The 12,377-nt window shown below is 43.8% G+C and overlaps 1 protein-coding gene across 3 annotated transcripts in view; it reads left to right on the top strand.

Moving 5' to 3' along the window:
• dnajc16 (DnaJ (Hsp40) homolog, subfamily C, member 16) overlaps positions 1 to 11,945 on the top strand; it is a 28,295-nt gene extending 16,350 nt beyond the window's left edge. For 2 of the 3 annotated variants that reach the window (XM_078425649.1, XM_078425651.1), the window contains 4 exons: positions 911 to 991; positions 2,545 to 2,658; positions 3,954 to 4,121; positions 10,260 to 11,945. In XM_078425649.1, coding sequence (XP_078281775.1) covers positions 911 to 991; positions 2,545 to 2,658; positions 3,954 to 4,121; positions 10,260 to 10,695 — 799 coding nt within the window. In that variant the 3' untranslated portion in view covers positions 10,696 to 11,945. Of the gene's footprint in view, positions 1 to 910; positions 992 to 2,544; positions 2,659 to 3,953; positions 4,122 to 5,347; positions 5,603 to 10,259 lie in introns of those variants that run through there. The other variant, XM_078425652.1, reaches the window with a different exon arrangement.
• The last annotated feature ends 432 nt before the right edge of the window (positions 11,946 to 12,377 follow it).

Here is a 12,377-nt window from a genome sequence, read left to right as displayed (position 1 = left end):
ACACTAAATGTCATTTGTCTATTTCCTTCGACTGGTGGTGCCTGATCTGTTCCCAGTTCCCCCAGCAGTTTGTTTTTTGCTTGAGAATAGTATTATGCTTGACTACTACTTCGATAGAACCTGATGTTACTTTCAAGGTTCAAACATGAATAATTGCCATTGAAATGCAAGAGGTTATTAGCATGGATTAGAGGGTGGGGGGGGGGGGGGGGGGGGCTGGGAGGCGTTGCCACTGGTGGTGATGGAGGCAGATACGATAGTGGTGTTCAACAGGCATCTAAACTGACACATGGATGGCCAGGAGTAAAACAGGAGCAGCTAGATATACTCAGCAAGATCAGGCAGGCCTGCTTCTGTGGCAAAGAAACACTGTTAATATTTCAAGTCATGACCTTTCAGTAGAAGTGGAAAATGTTAAAGACAAAAGAGTTGTAAGATTATATAAGAAAATAACTGCAGATGCTGGTACAAATCGATTTATTCACAAAATGCTGGAGTAACTCAGCAGGTCAGGCAGCATCTTGGGAGAGAAGGAATGGGTGACGTTTCGGGTCGAGAAGGGTCTCGACCCGAAACGTCACCCATTCCTTCTCTCCCGAGATGCTGCCTGACCTGCTGAGTTACTCCAGCATTTTGTGAATAAATAGAGTTGTAAGATTCATGGAAAAGAGGGGTGGTGGTGGTGGTGGGGGGGGTGAACAAAAGGGAAGATCAAAGACAGAGAAGCAGAAGAGATAAATGAGGAACGATTTAATAGAGCAAGATGAAAGATGCCAGAATTGGGACAAGTAGACAAATGATGGAACAAAAGGTCATTGTGGAGGAGGTGCAGTTGTGAGAAACAGAGTAAGTATCGGAAATTACCAGGGGGAAATAAACATGAACAATGCTGATTATTTTTCTATTTCAGGAGGGAAATGATGCCTTTGATTTCTCTGCTATTTTCTGTGATCTTCATTCTGCTCGGAGCATTCATCATTCAGGCTTTTGGGTAAGCAACATGCCAATTTGTGAATTTGGTCTGAAGGAGGGGCTCGACCCAAAACATCACCCATTCCCTCTCTCCAGAGATACTGCCTGTCTCGCTGAGTTACTCCAGCATTTTGTGTTTACCTTCGGTTTAAACCAGCATCTGCAATTCCTTCCTACACATGCCAATTTGTGTCCTGGATTGCAAAAAAAAAATTCTGGAAGTTAACAACAGGTCTAATGGCAGCTGAAATACAATAGGTTGCTTAATGGTTAAGGTAACAAACTCGAGAAGACCAATGTCAGAGTATTCAACTGCCTCCACAAAGCCTATACCCCTTCATGTGGATTTACACCCCCACCCCCTCTGTCTGTCACAGTACTGAATTGAAACAAAAAGTTTGAAAGTTCAGTGTTATAATCCAAAAATGAATCTTGAGTTCTTATCCATTCTACAATGCAAGCCTTTAACACCATTTGTGTTTTTCTGTATTTTTACCCCACGTGATGCTTCTGTACTCTGTTTCCACACCCCATCTATCTTGCCTCAAAAAAATCTATCTTGTCTAACTTCTTTACTAACTCTACAACTTTTGCATTGCTCTCTGTTCATGGGGCAGAACTTGGAAGACCAGCTGAACTTTCCCTGTCTGTCAAGTTAATGTGGGGTTTTGAGCAGGGTTTGCCTGCAGTTGTTGAGCATTTCCTTGATGGATTTGTGTTGCCTATCTATTGCTGTTCATAAGGCTCCCTGAAACCCACCCATCTGATGTAGCTCTTGATCTAGCCTCCCAATAAGACATCTCCTTCAGTGCAATGACTATTTGTGTAGGAAGGAACTGCAGATGCTGGTTTAAAACCAAAGATAGACATAAAAAGCTGGAGTAACTCAGCGGATCAGACAGCATATCTGGAGAAAAGGAATGGGTGATGTTTCGGGTCCCGAAACGTCGGCCATTCCTTCTCTCCAGAGATGCTGCCTGACCCGCTGAGTTACTCTAGCTTTTTGTGTCTAACATCTATTTGTGTCTGAATAGCCTTTATTTTAAATACAGTTCACTTGGAGTTTACTGCTGTCTCGTGATTTTTAAGTCAATCTGTATATAATATACCACTGGGTGGCGCCGCGATTGCAGCTTCGCCTACGGTCTGTCTTTTCGTCTTGGTATTTTTAGTGTGTTTCAAAAGTATGTGTTAATGTTCTCTGGTTTGTTTTATGTGGGGGGGGGGGCGGGGAAAACTTTTTTTCGATCTCTTACCTTGCCGGAGATGCGATTGTTTTCCGGATCGTATCTCCGGTCGCTCTGCGGCCTAACATCGTGGAGCTGGAGGCCTTGCTCGGGACTGACTTTGAGCCCCACCGCGGGACCGTGGACTTATGGAGGAGTCACTGTGGTGGATGTTTATGTTAAATAGTGTTTTGTGTGTTTTGTTGCTTTTTATTGGTATGACTGTATGGCAATTGAAATTCCTCGTATGTTGCAAAACAAACTTGGCTAATAAAATATGATTATGATGATGACAAAACGTACTGGAATTGGGGAAATTAAAAACTTCACTCCAAAACTATTTCAGGGAACCGAATGAGATGGAGAGGAAGTCTGAATCTGAAAAAAAAGAGGAACCAAAAACAGCAAAGGTTGAGGATGTATCAAATAAGCAGCAATCCAACACCTCCAGCAACTTAAGGTACTGCTGTCTGAACATTAAATGCAATTCACTTGTCCATATTCTTGCTTACCTCTAATTTTGACCTAATGGGCTTGTTATTTTTCCACCTTCAACTCTGAATCAATAGACAATAGGTGCAGGAGGAGGCCATTCGGCCCTTCGAGCCAGCACCGCCAATTCAGACCCATTGTTTATTGTCACCAAAGACATGCTCCACAAGACACATACTATTAGGTTCCAGACTTTCTGAAGAAGGGTCCCGACCTGAAACAGCATCTAACTATGTTTTTAGAGATGCTGCCTGACCTGCAGAGTTACTTATTTAGAAATCCCAGTGGATGACATTTTGCTTGAACTGTGATATTTGCCATGTTTCTTTTCAACTCGCCCGCTTCCCAAACTCGCCTTCCTCTCACCGGCACCCCAGTTTCCTCGTTTCCTCTACACTCAGCAGAGCATGGTCCCCGAACTCCCTCTTCACTTGCCTAGTCCATTGCGAAAAGTATATTATAATACCCTGTCATTTTTTTGTCAGAAGAAAACAACTTCAAAGTGTTGGGGTATTAATCAAAATTACATTCAATACCCTGGAAAATCTTCCAGTTGGCCACTGAATTCCAGAGAGTGCCAGAATATCGGAACAAATGCTTTTCATTGTACCTCGGTACACGTGACAATAGACAAGGAGTAGGCCATTCGACCCTTCGAGCCAGCACAGCCATTCAATGTGATCATGGCTGATCATTCTCAATCAGTACCCCGTTCCTGCCTTCTCCCCATACCCCCTGACTCTGCTATCCTTAAGAGCTCTATCTAGCTCTCTCTTGAATGCATTCAGAGAATTGGCCTCCACTGCCTTCTGAGGCAGAGAATTCCACAGATTCACAACTCTCTGACTGAAAAAGTTTTTCCTCATCGCCGTTCTAAATGGCCTACCCCTTATTCTTAAACTGTGGCCCCTGGTTCTGGACTCCCCCAACATTGGGAACATGTTTCCTGCCTCTAACGTGTCCAACCCCTAAATAATCTTATATGTTTCGATAAGATCCCCTCTCATCCTTCTAAATTTCAGTGTGTACAAGCCTAGTCACTCCAGTCTTTCAACATATGTCAGTCCCGCCATTCCGGGAATAAACCTAGTAAACCTATGCTGCACGCCCTCAATAAGCTAAACTGAACTGAGTTTCACTGTACATGTTTTTTAAACTTGACTGGCAATGAGGTGTTACTCAATTTGGATGTGAAGGATAAAAATCCATCTGAAAGTGAGACCACAATGGCAATTAAATAATTAATGCATCTTTACTGACTAGGTCAGCGGAGCAGGTCTTTGTGGAAGTGACTGAACTGACTTACATTAACTATACCAGCAACCTCATGCGGCTCATGCCTGGAAACATCAATGTGCTGGTCGCTGTTACTGATGCTACCAAGAATACTTTGATCCAAAAGTTTGCACATGAAGTCTATCCTGTAACCTGGTGAGTTTTGCATTCGGTGGTGGGGAGGGGTGGAAATTGTGAAACTTTGCTGAGCAATGCACCGCTTTTAATTGAGTTGATAGACCAGCATGGAATCAGGCCCTTCAGTCCAGAGTCCATGCCGACCATGGAACACCCCTTCACACTAAGGTCATAACGTCATGTGATAGCAACAGAATTAGGCCATTCGGCCCATCAAGTCTACACCACTCATGGCTGATCTATCTCTCCCTCCCAACCCCATTCGCCTGCGTTCTCCCAATAACCCGACACCCATTATAATCAAGAATCTATCTCTGCCTTAAAAATATCCATTGACTTGGCCTCCATAGCCTTCCGTGGCAAAGAATTCCACAGATTCACCACCCTCTGACTAAAGAAATTCCTCCTCATCTCCTTCCTCCTCCTCATCCTTTAATTCTGAGGCTATGACTGGTCCTAGACGTGGAAGGACCAGGCGAGTCCTTCTCGAGGTTGAAGAGTCTGCAATTGGTGATGAAAGGTAATCAGCTAGGGTATCCATTAGTAATCATGGTTGGAAAATATATACCGTGAAGGCAGTAATATCAATTTCATTTAGAAATATAGCGCGGAAACAGGTCCTGCAGCCCACTGAGTCCGCGCCGACCAACGATCCCCACGCATTAACACTATCCTACACACACCAGGGACAATTTACAATTATACCAAGCCAATTAACCTGCACGTCTTAGAGTGTGGGAGGATCCATAGTCAGGACCTGTGGTCAGGATCAAACCTGGGTCTCTGGCACTGTAAAGCAGCAACTCTACCACTGCGCCGCCCACGATTGCACACTCGTGCGTCCCACCCCACCCTAACCCGTGATGGTAACAGAGCTTTGAGCTTTATAAACCCCTCTCCTGTCTGGCCCCCATCACAACAAGAGGAACCATATTCCAGTGATCACCATTTTTTTTCCCCTCCATTCCTCAAGAGGACAAACTTCCCCCCCAACCTCTTCCCCCAGCCCCACTGCTCCCTTGAAATCTCCTCAAAGGACCACTGTCTTGCAGCACCCATCGCACCCAGGGTTGTTTTCCCCTGACTGAATCTGAATAGTGAGTGGTCAGTAAGTTAATCGTACATACCCATGTCACGTTCCAGTCACTAAATAAAAAACTGGAATGCCATCCTTTGTTGAACATTTTTCTTCACTCCATTACTGAAAGTACTTAATTAAATGTAGTTGCTGGTTTAAATCGAAGGTAGACACAAAATGCCGGAGTAACTCAGCGGGACAGGCGCATCTCTGGAGAGAAGAAATGGGTGACGTTTCGGGTTGAGACCCTTCCTCAATCTAGAGAACCAAGCTTCTGCCCTCTGTATTCTCTGTGGTTCAGCTAGATTTCCATTGCTTTGATCAGCCAAACCATCAAAGCAACTAATACTGGACACCTTGTTTGATGAACAAGATCTATCTTTGCACCTATTGTGTAATTTTGAACGTTCATTTTAATATGAATTATAATTAAAAATGGGCATCAGAAAGATTGAAATTTGTTTTGAGAGACACTTTTTTTTTCATTGGCTTTCTTATTATATTTATCCATCCTGTTTGTACAAGTCCTTGGTGTGTAAGTCCCTACCTTTTCTTCTCAGGCAGTGAAGAAAGCGAATGGTATGTTGGCATTCATAGCAAGAGGATTTGAGTTTAGGAGCAGGGAGGTTCTGCTGCAGTTGTACAGGGCCTTGGTGAGACCGCACCTGGAGTATTGTGTGCAGTTTTGGTCTCCTAACCTGAGGAAAGACGTTCTTGCCTTAGAGGGAGTACAGAGAAGGTTCACCAGATTGATCCCTGGGATGGCGGGACTTACATATGAGGAAAGACTAGATAGACTGGGCTTGTACTCGCTGGAATTTTGAAGACTGAGGGGGGATCTTATAGAAACATATAAAATTCTTAAGGGGTTGGAGAGGCTAGATGCGGGAAGATTGTTCCCGATGTTGGGGGAGTCCAGAACCAGGGGTCACAGCTTAAGGATAAGGGGGAGGTCTTTTAGGACCGAGATGAGAAAACATTTCTTCACACAGAGAGTGGTGAGTCTGTGGAATTCTCTACCACAGAAGGTAGTTGAGGCCAGTTCATTGGCTATATTTAAGAGGGAGTTAGATGTGGCCCTTTTTGCTAAAGGGATCAGGGGGTATGGAGAGAAGGCAGGTACAGGCTACTGAGCTGAATGATCAGCCATGATCATATTGAATGGTGGTGCAGGCTCGAAGGGCCGAATGGCCTACTCCTGCACCTATTTTCTATGTTCTATGTTTCTAAGTTCCTTTGTCCTTCTACAAGAAGGGGAATTAGATTTTTTTTTTAGATTTTAGATTTAGAGATACAGCGCGGAAACAATAGACAATAGGTGCAGGAGTAGGCCATTCAGCCCTTCGAGCCAGCACCGCCATTCAATGCGATCATGGCTGATCACTCTCAATCAGTACCCCGTTCCTGCCTTCTCCCCATACCCCCTCACTCCGCTATCCTTAAGAGCTCTATCCAGCTCTCTCTTAAAAGCATCCAACGAACTGGCCTCCACTGCCTTCTGAGGCAGAGAATTCCACACCTTCACCACTCTCTGACTGAAAAAGTTCTTCCTCATCTCCGTTCTAAATGGCCTACCCCTTATTCTTATACTGTGGCCCCTTGTTCTGGACTCCCCCAACATTGGGAACATGTTTCCTGCCTCTAATGTGTCCAATCCCCTAATTATCTTATATGTTTCAATAAGATCCCCCCTCATCCTTCTAAATTCCAGTGTATACAAGCCTAATTGCTCCAGCCTTTCAACATACGACAGTCCCGCCATTCCGGGAATCAACCTAGTGAACCTACGCTGCACGCCCTTCGGGCCCACCGAGTCCGTGCTGCCCAGCGATCCCCGCACACTAACACTATCCTACACACACTAGGGACAATTTTTACATTTACCCAGTCAATTAACCTACATACCTGCACGTCTTTGGAGTGTGGGAGGAAACCGAAGACCTCGGAGAAAACCCATGCAGTACAAACGGGGAGAACGTACAAACTCTGTACAGACGGCGCCCGTAGTCACGATCGAACCTGAGTCTCCGGCGCTGCATTCGCTGTAAGGCAGCAACTCTACCGCTGCGCCACCGCGCCGCTCAGGCAAGTGGACATTAGTCGAGGACATCATCAACACCTGGTACATCTGTGTCATGTCGCTCTCTGGAACCTGACACAACCAGGGAGCCCAATAGGATCATTCTTAATATAGACACAAAATGCTGGAGTAACTCAGCGGCTCAGGCAGCACCTCTGGAGAAAAGAGATGTTTTGGGCCGAGTGACTTTTCTCCAGGGATGCTGCCTGACCCGCTTAGGCATAGCTATGAAGTGAGAGGGGGAAAGTTAAATGGATTTATTCACAAAATGCTGGAGTAACTCAGCAGGTCAGGCAGCATCTCGGGAGAGAAGGAATGGGTGACGTTTCGGGTCGACCTGCTGAGATGCTGCCTGACCTGCTGAGTTACTCCAGCATTTTGTGAATAAATCCATTTGTACCAGCATCTGCAGTTATTTTCTTATACTGAAAGTTAAATGGAAATGGGCCTGAAACGCATTGCCAGGGCTGGTGGTGGAGATGGATACAATCGTGGCATTTAACAGGTTTTAGATAGGCACATACAAATGCAAGGCATATGGAACATGTGCAGGCAGATGAGTTCAGTTTAACTTGGTTTCATGTTTGGCACAAACATTGTGGGTCTTTGTGCTGTACTAGAAACATAGAAAAATAGGTGCAGAAGTAGGCCATTCGGCCCTTCAAGCCAGCACCACCATTCAATATGATCATGGCTGATCATCTAAAATCAGCACCCCATTCCTGCTTTCTCCCCATATCCCTTGATTCTGTTAGCCGCTATAGTGCCGCCCTCCATAACGTTTGGGACAAAGACCCATCATTTATTTATTTGCCTCTGTACTCCACAATTTGAGATTTGTAATAGAAAAAATCACACGTGGTTAAAGTGCACATTGTGAGATTTTATTAAAGGGTATTTTTATACATTTTGGTTTCACCATGTAAAAATCACAGCAGTGTTTATACATAGTCCCCCCCATTTCAGGGCACCATGTTTGGGACACATGGCTTCACAGGTGTTTGTAATTGCTCAGGTGTGTTTAATTGCCTCCTTAAGGCAGATATAAGAGAGCTCTCAGCACCTAGTCTTTCCTCCAGTCTTTCTATCACCTTTGGAAACTTTTTTTTTTTTTTTTACTTTATTTTTATTATTTTTTTTTTTTACATACATACAAACACAAACTAAACAAACATAGGAGATGCATATTGAATGTAAATACCCTTACTTTAAGTTCCCAAAAACGGAAGAGACTCGAGTCCCGGCATTGCCTGTATTAATAATGACCATCTTTTATCAAACATGTCTGTTGTCAACTGTAACCTTGCTGTGATTTTTTCCATTATATACACATTTTTTACCCTATCTCTCCATTGCATTATGCTTGGAGGCTGTGGTTTCAACCACGAAGTTGTTATCGTCTTCTTTGCTATCAGCAGCAGGATTGTCAGTAAATGTTTCGAACTCTTATCTGTCATACTGTCAGGAATTATACCCAAAATGTAAAGTGCTGGTTCCAGAGGGAAGTTAATGCCCATAATCTGTTTAATTTCCTTTTGAATATTCTTCCAGAAATCCTGTATTTTTGGGCAATCCCAGAATATATGAGTGGAGTCCCCAACTTCTCCACACTCCCTCCAACATAAATCAGTTGTATTACTATATTTCGATGTAATGAATGGAGTATAAAAGTAACGCATTTTAACTTTCCAGTCAAATTCCCTCCATGTTGGGCTCTTAGTTAGTTTATGTCCCTCTTTAAATGATTCCTCCCACCCTTCTTCTGATATTATGATATTCGCTTCCAGTTCCCATTTTTCTTTGATATGTAAGTTGTTCTCTTTGGATTCATGTTGTAGTGCTTCATAAATTTTTGATATAATCCCTTTTTTTGACTTGTCTTCCGAGAACCCCCACAACACTTCCTCTAATTTAGATGGAGTCTTGCAGATGTTCTCCCATTCCTGATGTTTCTGTAAGTAATCTCTTAGCTGTAAGAATTTGTAAAAGTCATGAGCAGGTAAATTAAATTCTTTTTGAAGTTGTGTGAATATTTTCATTGTTTGTCCCTGAAACATTTGATCTATGTATATTAGCCCTTTGTCAGCCCATCTGTCAAATCCTGAGTCCATGGTAGATGGTACAAAGTCTGGGTTCTTTGGAAACTTTTATTGCTGTTTATCAACATGAGAACCAAAGTTGTGCCAATGAAAGTCAAAGATACCATTATGAGACTGAGAAACAAGAATAAACTGTTAGAGACATCAGCCAAACCTTTGGCTTACCAAAATCAACTGTTTGGAACATCATTAAGAAGAAAGAGAGCACTGGTGAGCTTACTAATCACAAAGAGACTGGCAGGCCAAGGAAGACCTCCACAGCTGATGACAGAAGAATTCTCTCTATAATAAAGAAAAATCCCCAAACACCTGTCTGACAGATCAAAAACACTCTTCAGGAGTCAGGTGTGGATTTGTCAATGACCACTGTCCACAGAAGACTTCATGAACAGAAATACAGAGGTTACACTGCAAGATGTAAACCACTGGTTAGCCGCAAAAATAGGATGGCCAGGTTACAGTTTGCCAAGAAGTACTTAAAAGAGCAACCACAGTTCTGGGAAAAGGTCTTGTGGACAGATGAGACAAAGGTTAACTTGTATCAGAGTGATGGCAAGGGCAAAATATGGAGGAGAGAAGGAACTGCCCAAGATCCAAAGCATAATACCTCGTGTGTGAAACACGGTGATGGGGGCGTTATGGCCTGGGCATGTATGGCTGCTGAAGGTACTGGCTCACTTATCTTCATTGATGATACAACTGCTGATGGTGGTAACATAATGAATTCTGAAGTGTATCTCTTTCATTTAAAAAAACAGATTTCGCCCACTTTGGCTTCCATCTTGTGATAAAGCGATATCAATTTCTTAATTCCTTGTTCTCTCTACCCCGTTGAAATATTCTTTAAGATCTACACCCTTTTTGTGCAGTTCTAAATGTTTTCTTTTATTTTGTTCCAGGAATAAATCGTTACACTTCTCCTTTTTAAACTTATCAAAGCATCGCAGGTGGCTGGAAGACCTGCTGGAGTACGCCCAGGATCCTGCTCGGATTTCCAACGCACAAGATGAAAATTGCCACAACCAGAACTACATTGGCTACGTGCTGGCATTAAATGGACATCGGAAATACTTTTGCCTGTTTAAACCCAAACTCTCTAATGAAATTGAGAACCGTGGTGCACTGAGCAGCTCGGAATCGAAACGAGACGGGAGTGGATCTGAGGGTGCAGCGAATTCAGCAGAACCAGACTACACACATCCATATCCTTCCAGCTCCAATCTATCCATCAAGCAGACCAAGCAACTGCTCAACAGACTTAACCTGTGGATGGACAGGCTGCTCGAGGGGATTCTGCAACGATATTACGTACCCTTTTGGCCCGAGCTTCACTAACGTTCTGTAGTTTTGACAGCATTTGGAGCCGAAAATTGCATCTGAACCACATTTTCATACAGCAACAACACACAGCTCTCTTTCATTAAAAAAACACAGATTTCACCCATTTTGGGTTTTGTTTTAAAGAGTCGTATAAAGTGAAACACAAGAACAGGGGCAATTGGACAGTTCCAAAATCTATGTTTACACCGTTTTGCCCACCTGGGAAAAGAATGAATGAACTTGAATTTGCACTGCAACTAATGAGGGGGTTGGTGAGTGAGTGGATTTGTAAAGCAGATGGGTAATAACACAAAGACATTTGGGATGTTTTCACCAGAATTCACGTAAGCACTTGAACTGTTATACCTCTCAAGTTTAAGGTACTCTGGCCCTACCCCCCCCTCCCCTCCATCCTGTGTAAGATACATTAACCTGCAATAAATAGGAGGATAAGAACAAAGACAGACAGCTACCTCCACCTTCCCCCTCCCCAACCCCTACAAAACTGCTGAGAAAAAAGGAAAGAAACTTGCCTTTAGCCCCGTCCTCCGATTTGGAATTGAGTGGAGTCAGTGGACTCTTCTGAAGTTGCTGGTTGGTCATGGTGAAGCTTTACTCTGCCTGCTGCACTTTACAGCTGTCCTCTCGTTCCCTCTCCCCCCGCCGCTCAACCCGACTCTGGTTTCTCCGCTCCTGCAGAGGTACTGAAACTGACCGCCATCATCCAAACGGTACTTCAGCAGCCCAAAATGGCCGCAGCGTACGTGGACAATGTTCCTGCCCCGCGGCCGCAAGCACTGAGATGAATTTACAAAGAGCTGGACGGCACTCAGGAGAAACCTGACGGGTTTCAACTCGCCCCTCGCCTCCTACAAACCTCTGTAAACCACTTCCCGCCCTTCACTGATCATCCCCGCTGACATCTGATGCTTGGACAAGCTTGGACTTCCTTCATCACATGGAGAGACAAACCAACATTGGACAGATTTAACCGCCGGAATGAGAAGCATTTCGGAACAGGAGTTTAATTATAGTTGTAATGTCAATTGCTGGAAGCTGGATTAAAGGTTGTGTAAGATTATTGGTGGAGCCGGCTTTGGAGACGCAGTTTGGTCTGCATTAGAATAGATCAAATATTAACAGATCTGAACCATAACTCATGGACTGAAATAATTTATTCTGCACTTCCTGTGCTTGGTTGTCCATAACAGTATATAATGCAAGTAATGTAAATTGCATTTAATGTATTTATTAAATTTTAACATTTAGGATTATTTATAACTTGTTTGCTGTCCAGTTTGTGTCACTGCAAGAGAATGGAATCTGAAATAAAAGCAGTGAAATGTGTACAAAGGAACTGCAGACGCTGGTTTAAACCGAAGACAGACACAAAATGCTGGAGGAACTCAGCGGGACAGGCAGCATCTCTGGAGAGAAGGAGTGAGTGACGTTTCGGGTCGAGAACTGAAACGTCACCCATTCTCTCCAGAGATGCTGCCTGACCCGCTGAGTTACTCCAGCATTTTGTGTCGATAAAGGCACATTGATCAGCTTGCAGAAGGATGGAAGAAGACATGGAACCCAAAAGATAATGGCCTGAAAGTTGTGCGGAAATCGTAAGGTAGCCAAGTGTCAAAGATCCCTTCCTGGCGGGCAGGCTATAAGTGCACAATGTACCACATGCAATACTAATGGGG

This window comes from Rhinoraja longicauda, chromosome 30 (genome assembly GCF_053455715.1).
Source record: "Rhinoraja longicauda isolate Sanriku21f chromosome 30, sRhiLon1.1, whole genome shotgun sequence".
NCBI classification, from domain to species: Eukaryota; Metazoa; Chordata; class Chondrichthyes; order Rajiformes; family Arhynchobatidae; genus Rhinoraja; species Rhinoraja longicauda.
This window is presented reverse-complemented; position numbering and strand designations above follow the sequence as displayed.